Here is a 27287-nt window from a genome sequence, read left to right as displayed (position 1 = left end):
TATATATATATATATATATATATATATATATATATATATATATATATATATTTACAAATAGAGATACAAAAAATGATACAAAAAAATGATAGATTGAATGTTTCCAGAAATTTAAATATATTATTATGGATAAAAAAAGAAAAGTAATTTGACAAGATTAACAACGACAAGTATGATCACTATAGGATATGTACTTTTGAAAAAGAAAACTAAAAATATAGATATTAAAATTTTTAAATTAAAATTAATTTTATCAGTTACAACCTTAAAAGTCTCACATAAATTAAAACTAAAAATGATTTAAATAAATCCTTAATTTTCTTAAACGTCCTCAAACTTTTACTGAATTTCAAATGTAATGATTGTAAAAGTAGAATGACTGTGAAGAAATTAATACATAAATTATTCCTAGATTATACAAAAATGTCGTTTCCAAACGGTAGTTGCGAATTTCTTTTTTTAGTATGGTGCGCAAATCCTTTCCCCAAGTTAGGCTAAATAATATATATACTCATTTTGGACGTAATTTCAAAAATTAAAGTATTATTTATATTTTACTTAATCAAGTATTTTTTTAAATGTTTAAACCAATATAAATAGTGATTAAGATTTGTATTATATGTCTATACGATCGGAAGTCAACCATCAACTTAAAGGTTTAATTCTAAGTTGATGATTCTTTTGATCGAAAGTTCAGAACAACTATCATAAATAAAGGTCTAAAATATAACTTTCATATATACATATACATGCGCATAGATGCATCAGTGCATTAATTATTTTATTATATTGTTTGATGTGTCATATATCCCAAATTAGAATTGAAATCGACCACAAATATAGATGGACCTTGCTTTGCATTAATATCCTCTCTTAACCTAAGCAAGTAGTCGATAAACTGGTCTAGTTAATAGATGTTTTTTTCTTGGTGTGGTGAGTCCAAATATCTCTTCCATGTCTAACTCATCACAGGACATGCCCAATGGAAGCATCCAATCAAAACAATGCACTAATTCAGCCAAAACAAGACTAATCGTCGTTAAACCCATATGAATCCCGGGACACACTCTTCGACCCGACCCAAATGGTAAAATTCGAAAGTCCTTTCCACGAACATCTACATTGTTATTCTCAAACCTTGAAGGGTCGAAAATCCCGGCCTTGTCCCAAACTTTAGGATCTCGACCTATAGCCCAAGCATTTACCATAACCCTTGTTTTTTTCTTTATCAAATAGCCATCAATGGTGACANCATTTACCATAACCCTTGTTTTNTTCTTTATCAAATAGCCATCAATGGTGACATCTTCTCGACACTCACGAGGTATCAACAAAGGTCCGACCGGGTGTAACCTTAGTGTTTCCTTCACCACCATGTNCAAATAAGACAACTTTTCTAAGTCATTTTCCTCCACGTGTCTATTCATTCCCACCACATGTTCTAGCTCCTGTTGAAGTCTCTTCATGACATTAGGGTGCCTCAAGAGTTGTGACATGGCCCATTCTACTGTTGACGAAGAGGTCTCAAATGACGCAGTTATCATGTCTAATATGATAGCTTTCACGTTTGTTCTATCAATGGCGTCTTGGTGATTTTGAACATCCTCAGGTTGGTGCATGAGTGACAACAAAATATCCACAAAGTCCATCTTGCGATTTTTATCTTCATCATATGGATTACTTTCGTGTTCTTGAATTATTTGTTCCGATAGCTCATCTAAGGACTTTGCTACTTTCTTTAATCTTTTTGTTATTCCCTACACAATTGTTACATGTATAAGGGATAAATAAACCTTAATATCATTGTTTCTAAAACACACTAATTCATTTATTTTTGTTATAGTATTACTAAAGTAATAATTTATGCAGTTGTAAAGTTGATAGAAAAAGAAAAAATAGGTGTGAATTAATCATGATTTATACCTTAGTTTAATAGCTTTAATGATTATATTATCTTAAAATTGAATTGTCAAATGGTTAATGATACGTAAAAATATAATTTCTCAAATGTTTCATGTGTGTAAAACAAAAGTAACAGCACATATAATTTTATATCCAATAAATTTTTACATTCTTTTTATATTTATTATTTTATTTTTTAATTTTTACAAATGCAAAATTTTATTTGTTTAATAATCACACAATCCTAAAATTGAATTGCAAATGGGTTGGTTGTCGGTGGGTGTGAAAAGATATTGCTCATAATATTTCTTTGTACGGATTTGTTTTGTTTATTTATGGAGTTAGATCATTTCATTTAATAATAACAAATATGGCAAAAGTTAAATAAACACTTGCATGAACAAGTTATAAACAATTTTTTGTGAAGTACACTAGACCAAAAAGTATATGAAAAAATAACTAGAGCAATAAACACAAATAATAACACTTTTTTATTAGAATTAAAACACATGCTTAATGCTTCTCGTAATAAACATAAATGATAAATGTAATAAATGAAAGCGGTTTAAAGTTTGTCTTAAAATGCACAAAAGAAAAGTCTCTCTACACCAATTAATATATTCTAATAATATATATTAAAATATATTCTAATAACATTTTAAATGTGGTGGAGTTTATGTTACGAATGAATCTTTTCTCTTTAAAAATATATATGGTTTTATTAGTGGTGTATTAGTGAAGTCTATCTCCTTAACTAATATTGGAGAATTTATTAGTGCTATATTAGTGAAGTCTATCTCCTTAGCTAATATTGGAGAACTTCACTTATAACAACTAGACTTACCTAAGAAATAATTTTTAATTCTTTCACGTCTAACAAAAATTTATTTTTTTAAAAAATTAAAATTAGTTTTTAGATGAATTATATGAAAAAATAAATTCTCGAGTTAACGTTAATTCGGACGAATTTACATTTTCAGACCTGACTTTCGAGTTATTTCAAAAATAAACTTATTTTCTAAATAAATTCAGTAGAATCGACTGAGAAATTGATATTTAATTAAAAAACTTATAACATTATATTTTGAAATACATCAAAATTAGTGATACTAATTCAAATGTTTATATTTTACAATATTTCTATGAAAAATATATCTATAAATTTTATTTATTTAATTTTATAATTTTGTAAACTTATTTGAATTAGAATATTATTCATATAACTTTTTTTTTCCTAAATATCAATATGTTTTTAGTAGTGGAGTCTAATTTCTTACCTTTTAGTACTGGAATCTGATTTTTAGTTAGTATATTTTTTTGGACAAGGTGATTTTCATTGTTAATAATTTGTAAGATTCACGATAAAAGTAAGTTAGAAAAAGTTAATTCTAAATTTTTCAAAAACAACCATTTTTAAAAAAGCACTGATTAGATTTAAAGGACTATACGAAGTAAAAAGTATGAATTGATTTCCGAGAATGCAATGATGAATTTTCTATATTAATGTTTTGACATAATTTTTATATAATGGATTTTTTTTTTCGTGTGTGTATAGTATAATTTTATTAATGAATTTTGTGTAATTTGTCATATTTTTTTCTTTTTTTCTCTTTTTATATTTTAATTTTTTAATACTTTTTAAGAATAACGTTTGATATAAACTTATTTCTGAAAAATAAATATATTTTGTTTTATAAAAGTATAAATGTTTTATAGTCTATTGGTGGGATAGAGACAAATTATATAAAAAGAAACATAAGGTTGAACCTTTTGTAGAAAATCGATGATAAGGACATGAAAGAAAATTATAATAAAGAAAAAAGTAGGAATATGTATTTGCAGTGGTTGTAAGTAATCGGTGAAGGATTGCTAGCAAACAGAACTCCACATGAGTTGTTTCACATCACATATTTTTGAAAAAGAAAAAGTGACAATGCATACACGATAGTATAGGAATGGTGGATTTCAAATATTTTTTTAAACATAAATTTAAACAGATTAATAAAATGATTACATGTATTTAGTTGTCAAAAAATTGTTAAAAAAAATTGTCAAAATATCATTGTTCTTTTAAAAAATATTATTATTTTTATTGATGGAAAATATAATAAATAAATAATAAAATAATGAAAAAATATTTAATATATAATTAGTTGATACCTGAGGATCAAACACTCCTAACCAGGGCATGTAATCTGCAAGATTGAAAGCTCCAATCAAGTTCATCACTTCGTGAACTAGCAATTTTAAGTCAAATCTATCATCTTTGGCACTCCCCAACACCATTTTGAATACGATGTTCTCCATAAGCTCTCCCAGCAACTCACTCAGATCCACAACCTCACCAGATGCTGCAGAACTTTTTAGCGTCTTCACCAACACTCCCAATTCTTCTTTCCTCAGAGGAGCAAACATCTCAACCTTTGAGGCACTCAGAAGCTGCAGAGTGCACACTTTCCTGGCGTTGCGCCAGTATGCACCGTACTCGGAAAAGGCCAAACCTTTGCTGCCATAAGAAAGATATTCTGTGGCTTGGCTTTTGGGTCTGCTGGCAAAAACAATGTCATGGGTTTTGAGGAACAGTTCTGCAGTTTGTGGGGAAGAAACAACTATGGTTGGGAGCTGCCCTAGCTTTAAGGACATTATGGGACCATATTTTGTAGCAAGAGATTGAAGGGTTCGATGTGGGAGTTTTCCTAGCATATGAAGGTTACCGATAATTGGCAAGGGTTTGGGACCTGGTGCACTTCTCCCATCATGTTTGTTTTGGAACACAAAAACAATGAATGAGAATGTGATGAAGAGGATAGCTAGAGCTTCAAGCAACATTGCTTAATAGTTTAGTTTGATAATGAGAAATAAGATATATGAGTTTCGGGTATTTATAGATCACATTGTTATTTGATGTGATAATAAAAAAGAAATATACACATACACATATAAAATGTTTTCCGGAAATTTAAATATATTAGTATAGATAAAAAAAAGAAAAGTAATATTTTGACAAGATTAAAATCAGTTTTTTAATGTATATTTGAAGGAAAGACAAAGAAAGTATTGAGAATATTTGAAGAAAAGTTAAAAGAGGAAGAATATTTCTGAAATATATATTATATATTGTAATTTATAATGGAAGTAAGTTAAGAGAGCGTTTAAAAAAAAATAGTTAAGTTACTAGTTTTAGTTGTATATGAATAAACAGATAGATAAAAACAATGTGTCTATACAGGTAATTGACACATATATTTGTTTAACAACGAAAAGTATGATCATTAGGATATCTACTTTTGAAAAAGAAAACTAAAAAAATTGATATTAAATTTTTGAATTAAAATTAATTTTATCAGTTACACCCTTAATAGTCTCACATAAATCAAAACTAAAAATGATTTAAATAAATCCTTAATTTTCTTAAACGTCCTCGAACTTTTATTAAATTTCAAATGTAATAATTGTAAAAGTAGAATGACTCTGAAGAACTTAATACATAAATTATTCCTAGATTAAACAAAAATGTCGTTTTCAAACGGTAGTTGCGAATTTCTTTTTCTAGTATGGTGGGCAAATCCTTTCCCCAAGTTAGGCTAAATAATATATATATATATATATATATATATATATATATATATATATATATATATAATTTCAAAAATTAAAATCAAGTATTTTTTTAAATGTTTAAATCAATATAAATAGTGATTAAGATTTGTATTATATGTTTATTTGATCGGAAGTCAACCATCAACTTAAAGGTTTACTTCTGATATGGATGATTCTTTTTATTTAGTTTTTTTAAACTATTTATTCTTAGATAACTCTTGGTTTAGATCACTTGGAATCAATTTCTTGGATATCATCCTGTGATTAATTTTCATGACCGAACAATATAGTCGATCACTTTCTGGTCAAATTAATAATGACAATGAAGAATGAACCTCTTAATACTAATTAATATATGGTTGGGTTATGATTAGACCAACAATAAAGTAAAAGTTCATAACAACTATCATAAATAAAAGTTTAAAGTATAACTTTAATATACATGGACATAACATGCATCACTGCATTAATTGCAAACCAGTTAGTCATTTATTGACTTTAGCATGAAAATACCTTTTGCAAGTACATTTGAGCGATTATGGTGGACAAAAGAGAGACATTGGAGATCTATAAGACAAGCAAACAAGGAATTGACACAATCCAACTGGACTAGAAGACAATCTTGCATTCGTTTGATCACATCTGAGAAGTTTAGACACACAAAAAACTAAAAACTAATCAACTTAAACTTTGAACAACAGACAAAAATCGACAGTAATGAACATTGGAGAATGGCCACAAACTTGCCTTATCATCCCAAAATAAGATCTATTTATGATTCCTAATTGAGTCTATTTCACTCTTCCAATATTTTAAACGACATGGGATGGCAAAGAGGTCAACAACATGGATTCTTCTTTTTTAAATGGAAAATTAGACATTCATCTTGGTTTATTGTTTTTCCTTCGAAGTTCTTCATGTTCCTACAAAAACTATTTTTTACATAGAGAATTGGGGTTTCAACAGTGGAATGCGATGGTTTGTATTGTGAATGTGTGTGAGTAGTGGAATTTCATATTTGTGCATTAGGATTTTTACGAAAAAACAATAAATCAAAAAATAAAAGTCCAATTTTCTATTTAAGAAAACAAAATTTCACGTCACTAATCTCTTTACCATATCACATTATTAAAGAAATTTAATCGTCGTGTTTAGTCACTGTTTTTTCAAAGTCATTCAACCAATTTAACCACAAAAATCATATTGCTTCAATTTTTTTAAATTATGAACTCAAATAAGACAAAAAAAAAATCAGAAACCGATAAAACCTCTAATAAAAAAACAGAAAACTCTATGATGATCAATCCTTATATAGAATATTTAATATAAGTTACATTTATATAATTTGAAATTGTATATTATTTATTTATTAGGTAAGGACTAGAACCTAGGATAGATGGCATTGTGATTGGCCGCACCGAATTGGAAAGTCACATCAAATTAAATGTGATATAACAAAATCTGAGAAGAAACCTTCCATGGAGGATATATATTTATAAATTTTTAAATATATATATTCATATTATTGTTAGAGGTAATGGAGCAGTGAGTTTGGTGGAGGAAGATAAAATAAAACCATTACGATATTTTGATAATTTTTTTAATAATATTTTCACAATAGAATATATGTAATTATTTTATTAGTTTATTTAAATTTATATTTAAAAAAATATTTAAAACAAATTAACCACAAACTATTACCTATTACTTATGTTTGTTAATAAATTATCAAAAATTATTATTAAAAGAATCTTTTTCAAAATAAAATTAGTGTTTATTTTCTCAAGTGAACTTCGAGCCTACTTTAAAAAACTTTTAATTTTTGCCTTTTAAAGCAAAGCACAATAAATAAATAAATGTAACAGAATTCCATATCAATTGAAAAGTAACGGAAGACATACATGTATTTCTGTTTCGCTTTTTCATTAATCAAGTCCGTGTAAAACATTTCATAATTTTTCAAAGTTTTATTTATTATTTTAATTATTTTACCTCAAGGTGAGAAATTGGTTTCTATAATAACCAAAAGTCATACATCATTTCTACTTTAGTTTTTCAACAACTAAAGCTGAAAGATACACAAAATTTTCACAATCTCCATTATTACTTTATCTTAGAAAAGAGATTTTGCTTCACTAATGAAGGAGGTTAAAAACTTCCACAAAATAATAACCAGTTTTTATCTTGCGTAGAAAAATTTCCGCAAATTAAATATAATATCGGGGTCGCAGAAAACTCTTACAGATAGATTGTGATGACTCAAACTGCGAAAGTTTGAAAAACCTCATAAATTATTTAGCGGAGGGCGAAAACCTCACAAATCGTAAAAAAAACCCTAAATGACGTTTTTTTTTTTTTGTAGTAAGTTAACCAATGTTCTATATTTTTTTGATTTGATTTTTAAAGAATCAAAGTTGAAAAATGTGTAGAATTTTTTAAAATTTATGTTTTTTTATAATTTTTATTATTTAAGTCAGAAGATTTGGCTTCGATTTTTCTTATAATTGAAGCATAAAATGTTGTCTAGGTTATTTTTAATGAAATGTTTAGGATTTTTACTAAATATCTTTCTCCACTATTTTAGTTTTTTTTGTTTTTGCTAATGTTGTTTTGCTATCATCCTCAACTTTTTTTTGTTGTCGTTACCACATTGTCATTTTCCTGCTGTTAGTACCACTCCTCTACTCCTTTTCACCTCTCTTTCCCCAACTTCATTACCTTCACTTTGCTTATTATTTTTTTACTTTTCAATTATAAACAATTGCTTATTTTAATTTGCAACCATCTTTGTTCAAAAAGTTTAATTTTTTAAAACAATTAAAAACATTCAATTGCATTTTATATTAAATTTTAAAAAAATTTAAAAAACTAAAATAAATTTTAGATAAGACCCCACTACAAATTGCAATACAGAAAAACAATAGAAGGAGTTGAATATTTTTTTAAAATTATTTTTGCAATTCAACACTTAAGAACTATTTCAGAAGTTAGACCGTATGCAATAATTATTAGAAATTTGTATTTTTAATAAAGCTTATAGAAAAACATTTTAACAAAGGAAAACAATAATAAAACGCTCTAACCAAAGTTACGTTCAGTTCAGTTCTTCTGTAAGACCTTTTAAAGAATTTTTCTAATCTCTTACAAATATTACAATTAGTAGACGAGTAATATCAACCATTTCTGGTATACAACGAATATTATCAATCACTTCTAATCAAAACATTATAGTTAATCTAACTAGACGAGTTTAATTGTCTAGAACCTTTAACTCCATTGAGTTAAATAATACAAGTGTTTGAATTCACTTTTGAGTGTTTTGAGTTCTTACAAGACAAAAGATAACTCTCTTAGAAATGATATAAAAATAATACAATGAACTTATGAAAATTTGTAAAAGATTCCTTCTCTTTGAATGAAATACTTTAAACAATATGAACTTAGAGGAATAACAATAACGTAAAGATTCAAAGAATTGTTTTCTTCTTCTTCTCTTCAGTGAATAATCTTTATATAATCTTCTTTAAGAGATAATCGTTAGAGTTGACTCCATGTAAATTTCATAGCCTTTTAAGGTAGGTACAGTCAGACCCAAGTCATTGTAGAGTGAGTGTGCTTTATCAAAGATTTCTCCAGAAGTAGTTTCTTTGGTTCTTCATAACTAAAAGCTGTAAAGAAAGTTTAAAGAATGTCTTTCTATCTCTTAACGTCTTTATCCATCTTTTGCAAGAATTTGAGCAAAGATTTTGTACAAATCTGCACAAATAAAGAGAGCAAAACTTACAAACAAAGAAGTGTTTTTTCGTACAACAATAAATATTTTAAATGTAGGTAATCGTTTACGTGTTTAAAACATATTGGCATATCTCAACTCATTTGGTAAAAACATGTTTAGTTATATTTAGCGAAACTTATGTTTATACGCTTTATCTTTTTTATCAGATCATATGGCGATTAGATATTCAATTAGGAGCTCTATAACATTTGACGTTTTTTATGTCTAGGTTAGACAATTTTGTGATGTAAGATATTGGTATATCATTTAATAGCATTTAGCCTATTTTATAGAAACTTAAATTCCAAAAAACATAAATAAAAAAAATAAATGATCAATTATGGAATAGAACTGGTAAAAAAAAACTATGAAAATGGTGACTTTAATTACAATAAACATGTCATTACATTATTATCTCTTCGCTGTGTTCTCAAAATATTTGTGTTACATTTTATCATGGCTTTTACATATAAACATGTTTATATTCCTCTCCTTTTTCTTGCAGGTAAGTTAAAATAAAATAAAGACAGTTATTTTGAAAATCTTAAACTCAAAATAGTTTTTCTTAACAAATTTTTAAATTCAACAAACCTAATAAATATAGATTTTTCTATTTGTATATTGTACATCATATTATTTTTTTTAAGTAATGAAAACTTTTAACTCATTTGAATTCTTAAAAGACTCCTTAATCATCACTTAGAAAGCAATGTCATCAATGCAAAATATCACAATTCCAAAACCACAAACAGAAAATCTATATTCTCACATACGACAAACAAATATAGTTACACTTAAACCATTAAATGGATGAAGCACTCGATCACATAAATACAAAATCAAAATCATTGTTCAAATTAATTTATCATAAAATTTAAATGTGTCACATGTCTCAAATTGGAACTAAAATCAACCCTATCTTAACTTAAATGGCGAGTCGATAAACTGGTCTAGTGAGCAAATGCTTCTTTCTTGGTGTGGTGAGTCCAAATATCTCTTCCATGTCTAACTCATCACAGCACATGTCCAGTGGAAGCTTCCAATCAAAACAATGCACCAATTCAGCCAAAATAAGACTAATCGTCGTTAAACCCAAATGAATTCCGGGGCACATTCTTCGACCTGACCCAAATGGTAAAATCCGAAAATCCTTTCCACGAACATCTATGTTGTTATTTTCAAACCTTGCAGGGTCAAAAATTTCGGCCATATCCCAAACTTTAGGATCTCGCCCTATAGCCCAAGCATTTACTATAACCCTTGTTTTTTTCTTTATCAAATAACCATCAATAGTTATATCTTCTCTACACTCACGAGGTAATAGCAAAGGTACAATCGAGTGTAACCTTAGTGTTTCCTTCACCACCATGTTCAAATAAGACAATTGTTCCAAGTCATTTTCCTCCACATGCCTATTCATTCCGACCACATGTTCTAGCTCCTGTTGAAGTCTCTTCATGACAGTTGGATGCCTCAAGAGTTGTGACATGGCCCATTCTACTGTTGTGGAAGAGGTGTCAAATGTTGCACTTATGATGTCTATTATAATACCTTTTACGTTTGTTCTATCAATGACGTCTTGGTGATTCTGAACATCATTGGATTGGTGCGTGAGTGACAACAAAATATCCACAAAGTCCATGTTGCGATTTTGATCTTCGTCATATAGATTATTTTCATGTTCTTGAATTATTTGTTCCAATAGCTCATCAAATGACTTTGCTACTTTTTTTAATCTTTTTGTTATTCCCTGCACAATTGTTGCATGTATAAGGGATAAATAAACCTTAATATCATTGTTTCTAAAACACATTAGTTCATTTATTTTTATTATAGTATACTAAAATAATAATTTATGTAATTGTAAAGTTTAGTATAGAAAAAGAAAAGGATAGATGTGAATTAATCATGATTTATAGCAAAGTTTAATAGCTTTAGTGATTATATTATCTTAAAACTGAATTTTTACATTCACTTTATATTTATTATTTTTTTTCTATGTAATGTAATCGTACTATGGATTTTGTGTATCATATTTTTCTTTCTTTCTTTATGTTTTAGTTTGTTTTAATATTTTTTTAGAATGATGTTTAATATGAATTTACTTTTAAAAAATAAATATATTTTGTTTAATAAAAGTATAAATGTTTTATAGTTGGTGGGTGGGACAGAGACAAATTAGATAAAAAGAAACGTAAGGTTGAACTTTTTGTAGAAAATAGGCATATGAATTTCTAGTGGTTGTAAGTGATTGGTTAAAGATTGGTAGGACAGGTCCTCCATATCATATATAGTCTCTATCCACCAGAAAACAAAAACAAAGTTCCTCATGAGATTTGTCGTGACACTATAATATAAGGACAGGTCATACAGATATTTTATAATATTTTTACACAATATATATGTCATTTTCTTTATTGATTTATTAAAATATTTTTTTAATATATAATTGATGACTTATTATACGAAAACTGATATTTTTGTAAATGGTTGAAAATCAATTTCGTTTAAATCTTATTTTACAAAATAAATTAATTAAATAAAATTAAGTTAGACTTAAAATTTATTATTTAATAAGTTTATTTATCATTTGATTTTATATATATATATATATTATTACATCAGTTAATCATCTTATGAAAATTGATCCGATGGATGCATATGCTAACAAGTTATAGCTGCTTGAATTTGATACCTGAGGATCAAACACTCCTAACCAGGGCATGTAATCTGCAAGATTGAAAGCTCCAACCAAGTTCAAAACTTCGTGAACCAGCAATTTTAAGTCAAATCTATCATCTTTGGCACTCCCCAACACCAATTTGAACACGATGTTCTCCAAAAGCTCTCCCAGCAACTGACTCAGATCGACAACCTCAGCTGATGCTGCAGAATTTTTCAGCGACTTCACCAACACTCCCAGTTCTTTTCTCCTCAGAGGAGCAAACATCTCAACCTTTGAGGCACTCAGAAGCTGCAGAGTGCACACTTTCCTCGCGTTGCGCCAGTATGCACCATACTCAGAAAAAGATAAACCCTTGCTGTCATAAAAAAGAAGTTCTGTGGCTTGGATTTTGGGTCTGCTGGCAAAAACAATGTCATGGGTTTTCAGGAACAGTTCTGCAGTTGTGGGGAAGACACAACTATGGTTGGGAGCTGCCCTAGCTTTAAGGACATTATGGGACCATATTTTGTGGCAAGAGCTTGAAGGGTTCGATGTGGGAGTTTTCCTAGCATATGAAGGTTACCAATGATTGGCAAGGGTTTGGGACCTGGTGCACTTCTCCCATGGTGTTTTCTTTGGAACACAAAAACAATGAATGAGAGTGTGATGACGAAGATAGCTACTGCTTCAAGCAACATTTCTTAATAGTTTGGTTGCTTATGAGAAATAAGATATGAGTTTAGAGCATTTATAGACCACAATGTTATTTGATGTGAAAATAAAAAAGAAATGTTGCGTTTAAAAGTGAAGCATATTTTTGAATTATATATTACATATTGTAATTTATAATAGAAATAAGTTAAGAGAGCATTTAAAAAAAAATAAGACATTAGAAAAAGTAAAACAAAGTTAAGAAAGATGACAGAATGAAATTTTGAAGGCGTAGTTGTCACCCTTACGTATACTGAAACAAGTTATAAAACAAAAACTTGTAAAAAATTCTATGAAAACGATATCTCAAATTACAGTAAAAATCATCATTGTCACTTGAACCATTGAATGGATGACACACTCCATCACTTAAATGCAACAACAAAATCATTGTTCAAATTATTTAATCATATTGTAAAATATGTCACATGTCTCAAATTGAAACTGAAATCAACCCTCTCTTAACCTAAATGGCAAGTTGATAAACTGGTATAGTGAGCAAATGCTTCTTTCGGGGTGTGGTGAGTCCAAATATCTCTTCCATGTCTAACTCATCACAACACATGCCCAATGGAAGCTTCCAATCAAAACAATGCACTAATTCAGCCAAAACAAGACTAATAGTGGTTAAACCCAAATGAATCCCAGGACACCCTCTTCGACCCGACCCGAATGGTAAAATGCGAAAATCCTTTCCACGAATATCTACGTTGTTATTCTCAAACCTTGTAGGGTCAAAAATCTCAGCTCTGTCCCAAACTTTAGGATCTCGCCCTATAGCCCAAGCATTTATCATAACCCTTGTTTTTTTCTTTATCAAATAGCCATCAATAGTTACATCTTCTCTACACTCACGAGGTAATAGCAAAGGTGCAACTGGATGTAACCTTAGCGTTTCCTTCACCACCATGTTCAAATAAGACAAGTGTTCCAAGTCATTTTCCTCTACATGTCTGTTCATTCCAACCACATGTTCTAGCTCTTGTTGAAGTTTCTTCATAACAATCGGATGCCTCAAGAGTTGTGACATGGCCCATTCTACTGTTGTAGAAGAGGTGTCAAATGCTGCAGTTAGTATGTCTAATATGATAGCTTTTACGTTTGTTCTATCAATGACATCTTGATGATTCTGATCATCATTAGATTGGTGCATGAGTGACACTAAAATATCCACAAAGTCCATTTTGCGTTCTTTATCTTTATCATATGGATTACTCTCGTGTTCTTGGATTATTTTCTCCAACAGCTCGTCGTATAACTTGGTTGTTTTCTTTAATCTTCTTGTTAGTCCCTGTACAGTGGTTGGTTGCATGTATAAAAGATACAAATTTTATAAATATGTTTCATATCTATTAAAATTTTACATTATTTTACATAAACCATTTTATTTATTATTCTTTTATAAATACAAAAATTTGTTTTCGAAATAATCATACTACCTCAAAAATTAATGGCATATTGGTTGGTGGTCCGTGAATGTGAAAAGATATTTTCTGTGAATATTGTTTTGTCCGGACATTACCGACAAACGTTTCCATTATATATGGAGTTAGTACTTTTATTCAATGATGGAAAGTATGTAAAAAGTTAGATAAACACTACCATGAATAAGTGGTGTAAACAATTTTTTGAGATCACTTATTTATATATATATATATATATATATATTATGAGTTTGTGTTTTTTTGTTGTGGTCCCAAGTAATCAGTGAAAGACATCATGATGATCTATCCACCAGAAAAGAAAGCTACTGATCAATTGTTTCCTGCTACTAAATATTTGAAAATATTTTTATGCACCACCTTAATTGTAGAAAAATAGTTATTTTTCTTTATTTCTAAAGGAAGAGATAGATTAAAAGATAAAAAATGAAGGCTCAATATGTTTAAAAACTCATTAAATGTTAAAATAATAATATTTAATAATAATGATACTTTGATAAACATACTTTTTACACATATTTAATAAATACATTTAAAAACTTATGCCTATTTTATTCCTATAACGTGTTTTAATGTTAATCTAATTAGTATAAAAGTATCGTTTATATAACTTTAAATTGATAATTTATGATATAAAATTATTATCTTTAAGCTTAATTATTTTTTTGAACTTAAAAAAAATTATAAAACCATTGACACTTGACATGCAGCATGTCTAATAATTTTCTTAAAAAAATATTTAACCAAAATACTTTTCTAAAATTTAAGACACATTTTTGTTTTTAAAAGTAAGACCAACTTTTGCACACTTCTGCTAAAGGGGAAACCATTAGAGTAAGAGTATATAAGGGTAAGGTGAGAGATATTTACACTTAACAGAAGTTAGAAATCTAAAATAATCATAAAAGAATAAACTTTCGTAATATTTGACTGATATATTTTTATATTTATTTGATATATAATAAATAAAATAATAAATTTTTAAAATTTGTTTAAGAAAAAAGATGGTAAAAAAAAGAAAAGACAATGTCATATAAATGTAAAATTTTATATGTATATTATTTAAAAAAAAGTAAAAGATAAAGAAGAATAATATCAAGTAAATATAAAAAATAGCGTGTGTCAAAAGTATTTATTTTTTAAGTTGCTTCAAATTCATTTGGCTATATATTATTAAACCACTCCATAATGTCATGAAAATTGAGTGAAATGCTAACAAGTTGTAGCTGCAAGATATGTGATTGAATATGATACCTGAAGATCAAACACCCCAACCCAGGGCATGTAATCTGCAAGATTGAAAGCTCCAACCGAGTTCATCACTTCAAGAATCAGCCATTTTAAGTCAAATCTATCATCTTTGGCACTCCCCAACACCATTTTGAACACGATGTTCTCCATAAGCTCTCCCAGCAACTGACTCAGATCCACAACCTCAGCTGATGCTGCAGAATTTTTCAGCGACTTCACCAACACTCCCAGCTCTTGTCTCCTCAGAGGAGCAAACATCTCAACCTTTGAGGCACTCAGAAGCTGCACAGTGCACACTTTCCTGACGTTGCGCCAATAGGCACTGTACTCAGAAAAAGCCAAACCCTTGCTGCCATGACAAAGAAAGTCAGTGGCTTGGATTTTGGGTCTGCTGGCAAAAACAACATCATGGGTTTTCAGGAACAGTTCTGCAGTTTGTGGGGAAGAAACAACTATGGTTGGGATCTGCCCTAGCTTTAAGGACATTATGGGACCATATTTTGTGGCAAGAGATTGAAGGGTTCGATGTGGGAGTTTTCCTAGCATGTGAAGGTTACCAATAATTGGCAAGGGTTTGGGACCTGGTGGTGCACTTCTCCCATCATGTTTGTTTTGAAACACGAAAACAATGAATGAGAGTATGATGAAAAGGATAGCTACTGCTTCAAGCAACATTTCTGAATCCTTTATTTGCTTCAAGCAACATTTCTGAATCCTTTTGCTTTATTTATAGACCACGCTCTTTTTTTATGTGAAAATAAAAAATAATTAGTATATATTATTTGACATAAATTTGAATAGATTTTTTTAAAATGCTTTTTTAAAAAATTGAACTATTTAATTCGAAATCTTAAAATTTTTAACAAATTTATGTATAAACTATTTTTAGGTTGAAGTGATTCTCATCTTAAATACCACCTTCGATAAACAGGGGAAAAATGAAACAAAAGCTGCGAATTTTCCAGTGGCAAAAAGAGCTACAAGTGATGATAAATAGTTTGAGAGAAGGTTCTTTTAACAATTATTTTCTTATTTTAACAATTATTTTCTTATAACTTTTTTACAAAACATAAAACATAAATGATATCTTGTAATTGGTCTGTTTTAAATATTTTTTTAAATATAAATTAAAATATATTAATAAAATAATGACACGTGTTTCATTATAAAAAAAAAAATTTAACAATTTTTTTAATAGTTTTTTGACGTGTCTAGTGTGAATCCTTATACACCACAAAAAAGCCGATAGATATAATGTGAAAGACATAAATGGTAATATAATTTTGAGGCTCAAACTAAAGATGACATTACAAGCATAAGAGACCATTTCAGGCACTCAACTTTAATATATATCTTGCAAAATTTAATAAAGTTTACATTAATATAATTTGAAATAGTATACATATTTTTGATTTGAGACGGGATAACTCTGTATAACATTCTTGTTTAGACTGATATTTATCTTTTTATTATCTGTTTTAGATGTTTATTTATTTATTTAGTAAATTATTTGTTATAGATGTCAATCGGTTTATTTATTTATTTAATAGTGGCGAATTGGTTTCCTTCTATCGTGTTTGGCCCTGAACCCTAAGATAGTCATCGATGGTATTGGGCGGCACGGAATGGCGTTGAATGTGATATGAGAAACGTGACTACTTTTACCTTTAAAAGCAAAGCAGGATAATGTAATGTTGAATTAAGAAAAATGTAATAGGAATCCTATGTTCCATGTCAATGATGTTCCTATGTTTGGTCTCTCATTACCTTCCACCGCCTTTCTCCATCTTCATCCACCTTTCTTTCATCGATTCTATATTTTTTGAAATCAATTCTTACATTCTTACATGGATGAAAGATTCAAGGTAATATTTAAGACTTTTTCAATTGAAAAAGGTACTGTTTTTATTTAGTGGTGTTTTGTTTTCTAGAAATTTTGCAAAATGAATATTTAGTAATAGGTGGAGGAAGATGAAGGAAAGTAATGACATTTTTTATTAGAGATTTTATTTGTTTATTTATTTATATCTATGAATTATATTATTTGATTTGTAATAAATATTATAAATTTACTACACAAGAAGATATAAATATAATTCATAGATATAACATAGATGAATAGTCATTAATTTCAGCTATATTTCTCATCATATTTGGATAAACTATGATACTAAACATTTCTTAAAACACCTTAGGATAATCTACAAACACCAAGATGATTCCTACATTATAGTGTTAAAGGAATATGTAAATAATAATGATGATGACAATAATAAAAAAAATCTTTGGCTCATGAAATTTTTTTCAAAACTTTACTTAAATTTTAAAATAGTTATGCCATTGAATTTTTTTTCTTTGAGAAGTCCAATTACTTTGCCAGTAGTTCATGCATAAATTATTTTTATTTTTATAAGAATATTATATATATATATATATATATATATATATATATATATATATATATATATATATATATATATATATATAATATGGCATGGTGATGTAGTTTGAATGAAGTGGGACAATAACAATCACGAGTGAATTAATGTCACAATTTGAATGATAAAGTTTTTGTGAAAAGGATTTTCTGTGTGGTCCCTTTACCTTTCCCAAAAGGGAAACTAATACAAACAAAGCTAACTACCTTCATGAATGTTCTAAATTATTAAATAATAAATGTTGAGTGGTTTTGGTGTTAGGATCAAATTTTAGTTTATTACTATAACAATTTTGTTCATATTATTTTCAACAAAATTATTGTGCCTCGGTAATGATTTATAATTTTAGTTATTAAAATTGAGATAGAGACATTCGAATATATGAAGCATGGGTTTTAATTATTAAATGAAAATAATGGTGTTCATGATATTATATTTATTTTTCCCTTTATATTTGAATATAATGAATATTTCATAAAAATAACTTTGAGGTAAATTGCTTCCCAAAAATTACTGAATTTTATATTTTTATAAATAAATAAAAAAGTGCTTAAATGGTGAGTAAATAGAAAAATTTTGAATTTACCGGTATGATATAAATTGAATTTTTTTTTTAATATTTCATCCATATAATATCTGAGCCAAACTCAACATTTGAGCTTGAAATTCTGATCTTAAACCAACATTTAAAATAATATTATTATAGTTAATTATCATATTTGAGATGTTACTATTTTTTGGGAGTTTGATACTTGTAAATATTATACTTAATGTAATAAGAATAAAAAAAAAAAACAAAATATTACAATAAAGTAATATTATATGAAGCTGTAAGTTGAATGTAAGTGAAAAAGGAGATTTTGTAAAAGTTGGAAGATAAAGAAATAGTGATGAAACAAGTTTTGTAAGCAGCTGACATAACATAACCCTAATAAGAAAATGACGTGTTTAAGAAGTTGAATAGTTTTGAGTAGGTAAGTGATTGAATGTGTGAACAGAGTTTCAACGGTGATAATTAAATGCAGTTGTGAATAAGAGAAGGATTTACAATCTGTCATGGCAACTGCATAATGTATTCCTATATGTAAAAACCTCAGAAGGGAGGCTTTGAGGTTTCACATTTTATTCAGAGCTTTGGATCAGCTTCTTCCACTGCAGAACAAGTTACTCAAGGAATTATCACAGGTCAGTTTTAACACATATATCATAATATACATCTTCATCTTATTCCTTCCTTAGTTGATTCTTATCAAATATAGATTGATTTACTATATTAGCTAATTTTTAGGATTGTGATAGGAAGTAGGGATTGTACAGTTTTTGTTTTCAGAAATATATTTTCTCTAATGTTTCACATATACTTATTTTTTGTAATTATATATACAAGTTTTGAATGTCATTTCACAATATCATATTAAAGTTATAGTTATAGTATACTATAACGATATTTGTTGTTTGTTGGATATGTTGTTCTATTTACTATCGAACTGGTATCGGATCATTTATTAATGTCTAGTCTAACGTTTAAAATAATATATATTTTGGCGTGAGAGAATGTGTTGCAAGTCTCAATTTAAAATATATAAATGAATGAAAAATCTAATTATATAAGATTAAGTTAGACTTATAGTTTCATTCTTAACAATTACTTTAAACAATCTCGTTACTTACGTCATAGATATAGATAATATTCCAGCTTCTGTAACAGAGAAAAGAAGCTGTAAATTTTATCAGAATTAAACTCTACGTAAATCCCATGCTTATATTTATATACACAGAGAAGCATTAACTAACGAGACACAAGTTAACTAAATCACGTAATATTCTGCATTACTCCATGTTCAGGGAAGCATTTCAACTCATGTCTGAATTTCAAATTAGTATATATATTTAAATTGATATAAAATTATTTTAACTATTTCAGATTTTACCTTTTAACCATGATTTCTTAGTTTCTAGATGGTATGGAATGGGATTCACTAGTGCAAAAACGCTGTTAACGTCACCCAGTAGACATCGGTTTGCTGGTAACCCGACATGTATGAGTGGACGGTGGCATTATCGTAAATAGCTTGGTAAACTAGACGTCGAATTTAAGGTAAGGCGACGTCTATAATATTGTAGACGTCCCCACTGCCGCAAACCAACGTCTAATGGCCTGAGGTAGGTGATAAGACAGTCCATTGACGTCGGTGTTAACGGGGGCCGACGTCTACTGGATTGCAATTAATGCTCTTCACCTAATTCCCAAGCGCTTAGACGTCACGTAGTCAAAGGGCGACGTCTAAGGCCTGTCTGGAAGGCGGGAAGATAAAAAATTCTTCAACTTAGACCTCGGTATTGAGCGGAAGCGACGTCTATCTGTCTGTAATTAATTATGTTCACCAAACTCGAGAGCCCTAGACGTCGGCTAGAGGGGCACCGATGTCTAGTTACTATAGACGTTGGCGCCCTAACACAACTGTCATGAACATCCCTGACAGGAAATCAAACGTCAATCGGTTCAGCTTCCTAGACGTCGGCTCTCCTCGAAGCCGACGTCTAATGGATATTCAAAAAGTCAGTTTAAATGTTAACTTGGACGTCATATTAGTGAGATAACCGACGTCTAGGTGACTCGTCGGTTTCTAGAGCAACCGACGCCCAATTTCATTTTAAATAAACTGCAAACTCTTCGCATTATTCAGTTTCTAATATCGTCTTCCTCTTCTCCTTTTTCATTTGCGGCACCTCTTCTTTTTCTCGCTTACGACACCTCTTCTTTTTCTCTCTTGCGACATTCCATTGTTGTTTTTGATATATCGTCTGCCTCCTCTCCTTTTTCTCTCTTACGGCATCCCAGGTGTGTGGTTTTTTTGTATGCTTACCGTTGAAACTTTGTTTAATCTTTCATCGATTATCTTCTGGTTCAACTGATTACAATTTGTTTTCTTTGTGTTGTGTTTTAGTACAATTTTGTTCCTTTCTCGGGATAACGTAGTAACACATTCTCCATTTGCTAGCTGCCTCCCAGAAAAAGCGGCGTCTAGTGAATTTCTTTTGATCATTTCAACCCAAAAACGACCATGGGTCGTTGCCTAGTTATCGTTTCACTGTGATTTTTTTCTCTTGTGGATGAAAATGGAACTAAGCAACAACCCAGGTTCAGTTTCGGGTTGAAAAGATCCATAAGAAATTCAAAAGACGCAAGCTTTTTTTGAGGGGAAACTAGCAAAAGGAGATTGTGCTGCTAGGTTATCCAAAGACGGGAACAAAACTGTACTAAAACGCAGCCATTAGATTAGACGCCGGTTAATGTATATACCGACGTCTATAGTACCTTTTAGACGTCGGTTATTGCTCAGACTGACGTTTATATAATGATTTTAGACATCCAGTTAGTCCTACTCCCGACGTCGAGTTAGTCCTACACCCGACGTCCAATTAGTCCTAGACGTCGGTTATATTCATGTCCGACGTCCCATTGACGTCATCGAAAATGACGTCGTTTCTTTTGTAGACGTTAAAAGCTCAAAATAACCGACGTTAATCAGCATTTTTGCACTAGTTATTTTTCATTGTTTATTGTTATGACCAATGTGTGTGTGTGAATTATTTGAACTATTTCAGATTTTACCTCTTCACCATGATTTCTTAGTTTCTAGATGGGTATGGAATGGGATTTTTCATTGTTATTGTTATGACCAAAAGAGCAGCAAATGAATGGTACTTTTAAGTATAGTGATATTTTGATAATATTTTGAAAAATATTTTAATATTATTTACGTGTTTTGTAATTGATTCATATTAATGTTTATAATTATTATTATTAATTATGAAATAATTTTAGACTAATCACAAAATAATATGAAAATGATGTTAAAATATTGTAAAAAAAATTATTAAAGTATCATTGTCTTACTTTTAATACTACTTTTAATAGGATGGGTTTAGGTGGTTGATTTTAGTTTTAATAGGATTTTGGAAGGTAACCTGAAGGTATAATGAGTAAAATTAGAGATTGAAGGATTGGAAAAATCAATTCCAAACAATACCAATTTATGAAAAGAAAAAGTTATATTAATTTTTTTAAAATAAAATAAAAACTAAATTAACAATAAAAATTAAGATATGAAAGGAGAAAAGGAAACCTTGAAATTATTAGTTTCACGTGATCTTCAAACTTTTGATGTGAAAGCACATGGGACCAGAACAAATAGCATGTTTAGAAGGACAACCCACATGTGTTTTTTCACTTTTTTTTTCATAATGATACTTTTCTTTCTTTTTATTTTTTATTTTATCTAATTGATTGAGGATATACAATATGTAATGATATTTTAATAATATTTTAATATCATTTACGTATTATTACGTGATTGGTTCGTATTGATATTTATAATTATTATTATTATTATTAAATGTAAAAATTTTAGACCAATCACATAATGATATAGTATTAAAATATTGTCAAAAAAATATTGTTAAAGAATATTTTTCAAAACAGAATTAATCAATGGCTGTATGATTAACCTTTTTGTTTTCTACATCTGTTGTGCGGAATTAAACCTAACATGTGAAAGTTTTGAATATAGCATTGAATTAAACCTAACATTTGAAAGTTTTAAAAATAGGATATCAATTCACTTTAATCCATATGTTTGCTTTCGGTTAGGGTATATTTTGTAGTTGCTTTATTTGTTTTTTTTTATTATTTAGGTATATTGATTCTCCTTTGATTAAGCCCTATGCACGTTTTGAGGATAGTGTTCATATATTTTTATTAATATTTATAACGTTAATTGTTAATTTTTATTATATTATTATTAAAAAATTAAATATATAGAATGTTATAATAAATTGAAATACTTTACTTAATATCATCTTTTAGTAAAATATTCAAATATAAAATAATACTATTAATATATATACTAGGGATTGATTTACTTCAACAATAACATAAACGAATTACTTTTACTCTCAATTTCTTACAAATTATTTTTTAATTAATAATTATAGAAATTGATGGACCAAAATCAAACAAACTGACAGATTTTACCACTTTAATAGAAATTGAAACAACAAATCAAGCATAAATAAACCACTTTTGCAACAAACAATATCAGTCATTTGAATAGTCAGCAATAAGTTTCTCTGCAGAAAAAGATTGTTAGAACAAAAATACAAGTGAAAAAAAAATGGAGAATCTTAAAAAAAAAAAAAGTATACTATCAGGCACTCTTAAGGAATCTAATAAAATTACTCAAAACTAATGCATATATGTAATTTCTTAAAGACCATAGCATCTTCATGGGAAGCTTGAGATTGCTGAATGAAGAACAGGATTTCTTGATGTGCAATATGATTAAATGTTTTGTATACTTTTTAATGTTAAGAAATAAATACAGTACTCAAATTTAAACACTATCAAACTCTAAATAAAAATTACACAAGTGTCTATGTGTTGCCATGTACCACACCAAACATTTCACACCAATGTTTCAGAAATAGTTGTTCAAAACATAAAACATCACCTCCTCAAATTACATGTGTAGTTCAAGAGAATCGATTCACATAATTCTTACAACAGTGTTATCCTAAAACTCAAATGTCTGCATCAATGAGCTTTAGGCTTTTTTGTCTGACTTCCTTGAAGCCGAAATGCTGCACAGATCTTCCTCCAACAGCGGACGGCAATGATAGAGGGTATTACAATCCAAGAGAAATTTGCTCCAATATAGTATGCATAATAGTAAAATGTGTTGCTAGAAAAATTATCACCTTCCAAAATAGCTGTGATGTAATAGACAGCAGTTCCATATAATTGACCCAAAGAAATGGCAAACTGAAGTATGTAGCTGTATGACTTTCCTGTAGCTATTGCATATCTGGAGAAATGAAAAACAAGAGCAGATAAAACATTCAATCCAATGTAAACTTAATACAGCAAGAGGTGTTTGTCTTGTTAGATGTTATTGGAAACAGAAATCAGTCACTCAGTTAATGAAAATTCTCTAACAGCAGTGTCACAACTATAGTTATCATAGTAGAGTTTTTGTTCTTTAAGTTCAACTTACACTGCTAGGAGGCTAGCTGGACCCTCCAAAACAGCTGTTATTCCTTCAACAGTAACTACTCCTGCATCCCTTCCAGCATACCTTGAATCCCCTTTGCTATATTCCTTCCCTGTTCATTAGAAAACTTCCATCAGCTAAAAGAATGCAAATACCTTAAAGGGAAATCCAAATTTCAATTTGTATACATTTCTGACAAATGCTAAACAAACTTACAAACTTCAGCCAGGTAGAAGCCACTCTTATCCTTGAAAAACTCAGGTGAGAAAACAAAATAGCCCTCAAGAATCATGTGTGTAAGGCCTGTGAAGGCCCACCAGCACATCAGCACTCTGTCAACTTTCCTTTTCTTAAGACCTCCTGAAAAAAACACAAAATCATCTAAACACAATCAGAAAACCTACTATCAACAACCTGATCACAGAAATTCAAATAACAATCACAGTGGAAAGCACGAACATCTTAAACATACCACTCATATCAATTTCACTCTCCAATACATTATACTTTCCAATGTCCTTGTTGGTCAGGACAAAACTTAGATGCAATTTTAGAAGTGCATTTGGTACTGTTCTCCAATTACATGACAGATCTTTATTACTTGGATTACTAAGATAAAACTTTAATTGTAAGTCTCCATCAAAAGCACATATAATTTTGTTCTACCACACAGTTAAATAGTTTCAGAGACAATACATGGTTAACTGGTAACAACTACTTTTGGATTGTATTATATTGATACCAAAGCACATTATTAAACAATAAATCAGAAGCATAGCAAAAGCAGATCAAGATGGGAAAACAAAAAAGAAAACAGATCTATTCAACGCACATTCGTAACACAGAGAAACAATGTTTGACAGATGCAAATAGATTGGAAGACATTGCACATTAGTAAAATAGAGAAGCAAATGTTTGACTGAAGACACTGCACATTGGTAAGATAGAGAGGCAATATTTGACAGATGCAAATAGATTGGAAGACACTCCACAGAGAAGTAAATGTTTGACAGATGCAAATCAAGATTGGAAGACACGTTTGACATATGCAAATCAAGATTGGAAGATACAGCAATGGTAACATAGAAGCAAATGTTTGACAGATTATTTTAATCCTGACTACTTAAAATCAAAAGAGGGTAAAAAAGCAATCTTTTCAATTGTGGCACTTGAAACATGTGAAACATCTAACCACCAGTTTCTCAGTAACACTCCAAAATCAAATTTTGAAAAGCAACCAACACTAAATACTCAAACTTTAGCCGAAATGAAATGTTTAGAACAAAGGGTTTTTAATTTTATTTTTTTTAAAACCATGACCCATCATGGTGACAAAAACCTCACCAGACACACAGACCCCACAGAGAGGTTTAAAATCTGTAAAGGAAAACAATTGAAATAAGAAAGTTTGAAATAAGATGATGGGTTCTGAAAATGTGGGAAGAAAGTGTTGAAACCTGAGAAAATCCAGATGAGAGAGACGATGAGCAACGAGGAGAAGGCGAAGACGGAGATAATGTTGGACATGGAAAGTAAGCAGGGAGAGTAATCGGGTAGGTGCAAATCGAGTGGGACATAAGGGTGACCCTGCGAGACTAGGGATGGATCCATCTTCTTCTTCTTCTGCTTCTCCTGGCGTCGCAATGGGTATAGAGACTGCTTAGTGTTGACTGATGAGTTGGACAGAGAGAGTGTGTTAAAGGAGATAAGGGATGTGGCACAATACTTCTTTCATCTTACGTTAGTTAATTTTTTAACATTATTATTCGGAATTTTCGATGATATTTTATAGATATTTTTAAATAAATAAACTCATTATAGTGAATAAATATTCTTATTAATTGTATTTTTTTTAAAAAAAAAATACAGTTTAATATGATAAGTGAATATAGAAGCATATTATACTTTAATTCTGTTTGAAACTTTCATATACTTTAATTCTTAAATTTTAAAAATAAATTATTGTAATCATTTTAGTTTGATAAGAAAACAATGTAAAAAATTATATGCTTAGATAACTATTTTTAAATCGAGATAGTGAGAAATATGCTGTATATAGTTATGAAAAGAATAATTTTTTTCATGTAAAAAAAATCATAATTGAGTATATTTTTTAAGAAAGAAGTATATACATCAATTAAAACAATTTCTTTTATTATTATTTTAACAACAATTATATTTTATTTTGGCAATGAAAAAGAAGGAAATATTGTTTTAATAAGTTGTATTGAGAAACGTGATATTTAATATGATACAATTCATGACGAGAGAGGAAGAGAGAAAGTTATATTATTGTTTGGAAAATGTTCATTCTTATAAATTTGTAACAATTAATTTTATTAATTAAAATAATATAAATTTATGCCACAGATATTTTAAAAGTATCTTTTTATTTTTTATGTTTACGATTGTTTTTTAAACACAAAATAAACATTTTAGAATTTCTAACTTCTTTATAAAAAAAAAGCAAAAGATATTTATATGAAAAATGAATGTTACAAAAGTTTTTTAGATGGGTGAGAGGAAAAAAAACTCAATGAAATATTAAATTTATAATTTTTTTTTAAATTGTAAATGTTTAACACTTTAGTACTTAATAGTTAATATACTAGTTATTTATTATTATTTTCTTATGTTTGTTGTTTTTTCGGTTAATTTAAACTTTTTTATGCTTAATTTTTAATAACATTAAAACGAAAGCAAAGTATAATACATATTGACATCCTCTAAACAAAGAAAAATTCTATTAATGTCATTGAGGTCATAATTCATTTAATATCAAAGTTAATTATAATTTTTTGTAAAATTTAATATTTATTAATTATTTTTAATGAGTGTCCTAAGGATCTTATTATTTTGATATGAAATATTTATTATCCATGTGTATATATTATATATATATGACTCCTGCATGGAAGATTGAGATTAAGAATAACTTCATTTCAATTACATTCCTAATAAATGAATCTCTACTAATATTTTATACAGTGAAATTAAAGTTAGCGGATTACTTTATCCGATATGTTAACATCTTAAATAGGATGAATTGAAAATATGTTGATTAAGTAAAAGGTAAAAAAAAATGTAATTACATTTATGATTGTGATTGAATTACTAAAAATTATTACACTAGTGAAAAAAGATTTTGACATCTATTTTTTTTAATGTCTAAAAAATATCAATTATATAGAAAAACATTAAATTTATGTCAGATTAAAAATATTTGACGCGTATTTTAGCATGCAAGTTCAACAATATAATAAACAAGTTATTGAAATAAAAAATTAACTTTTTTGAACGTGGATTGGTAGGAATAAAGTGTTCCAGAAACAAAGCATAACAAAGTTATAAAGAAAAACACTAAAATAATTGGTCAAAACAAGTCAAAATCACATTAAGTAATTAATTAACATGTATTTGTATAAAATAAAAGAAAGATTACATATGTTG

The 27287-nt window shown here is 28.7% G+C and overlaps 1 protein-coding gene and 2 pseudogenes across 1 annotated transcript; all 3 read right to left on the bottom strand.

Moving 5' to 3' along the window:
* The window catches only part of LOC111242036, a 13651-nt pseudogene extending 8909 nt beyond the window's left edge, over window positions 1-4742 (bottom strand).
* Window positions 4743-10077: 5335 nt separating this feature from the next.
* LOC106771894 lies at window positions 10078-16092 on the bottom strand (annotated as a pseudogene).
* A 6996-nt stretch (window positions 16093-23088) lies between these two features.
* On the bottom strand, window positions 23089-25577 carry LOC106764066 (probable 3-beta-hydroxysteroid-Delta(8),Delta(7)-isomerase). Its single transcript, XM_014648282.2, has 4 exons — window positions 25295-25577; window positions 24054-24197; window positions 23841-23949; window positions 23089-23651 (listed from the first exon to the last, which is right to left on the bottom strand). The coding sequence occupies exons 1-4, from the start codon at window positions 25446-25448 to the stop codon at window positions 23381-23383; spliced, it is 678 nt and encodes a 225-aa protein (XP_014503768.1). The 5' UTR covers window positions 25449-25577; the 3' UTR covers window positions 23089-23380.
* Window positions 25578-27287: the final 1710 nt, after the last annotated feature.

This window comes from Vigna radiata, chromosome 1 (genome assembly GCF_000741045.1).
Source record: "Vigna radiata var. radiata cultivar VC1973A chromosome 1, Vradiata_ver6, whole genome shotgun sequence".
NCBI lineage: Eukaryota > Viridiplantae > Streptophyta > Magnoliopsida > Fabales > Fabaceae > Vigna > Vigna radiata.
The sequence above is the reverse complement of the archived record's forward strand: the minus strand, read 5'-3'. Positions and strand labels throughout refer to the sequence as shown.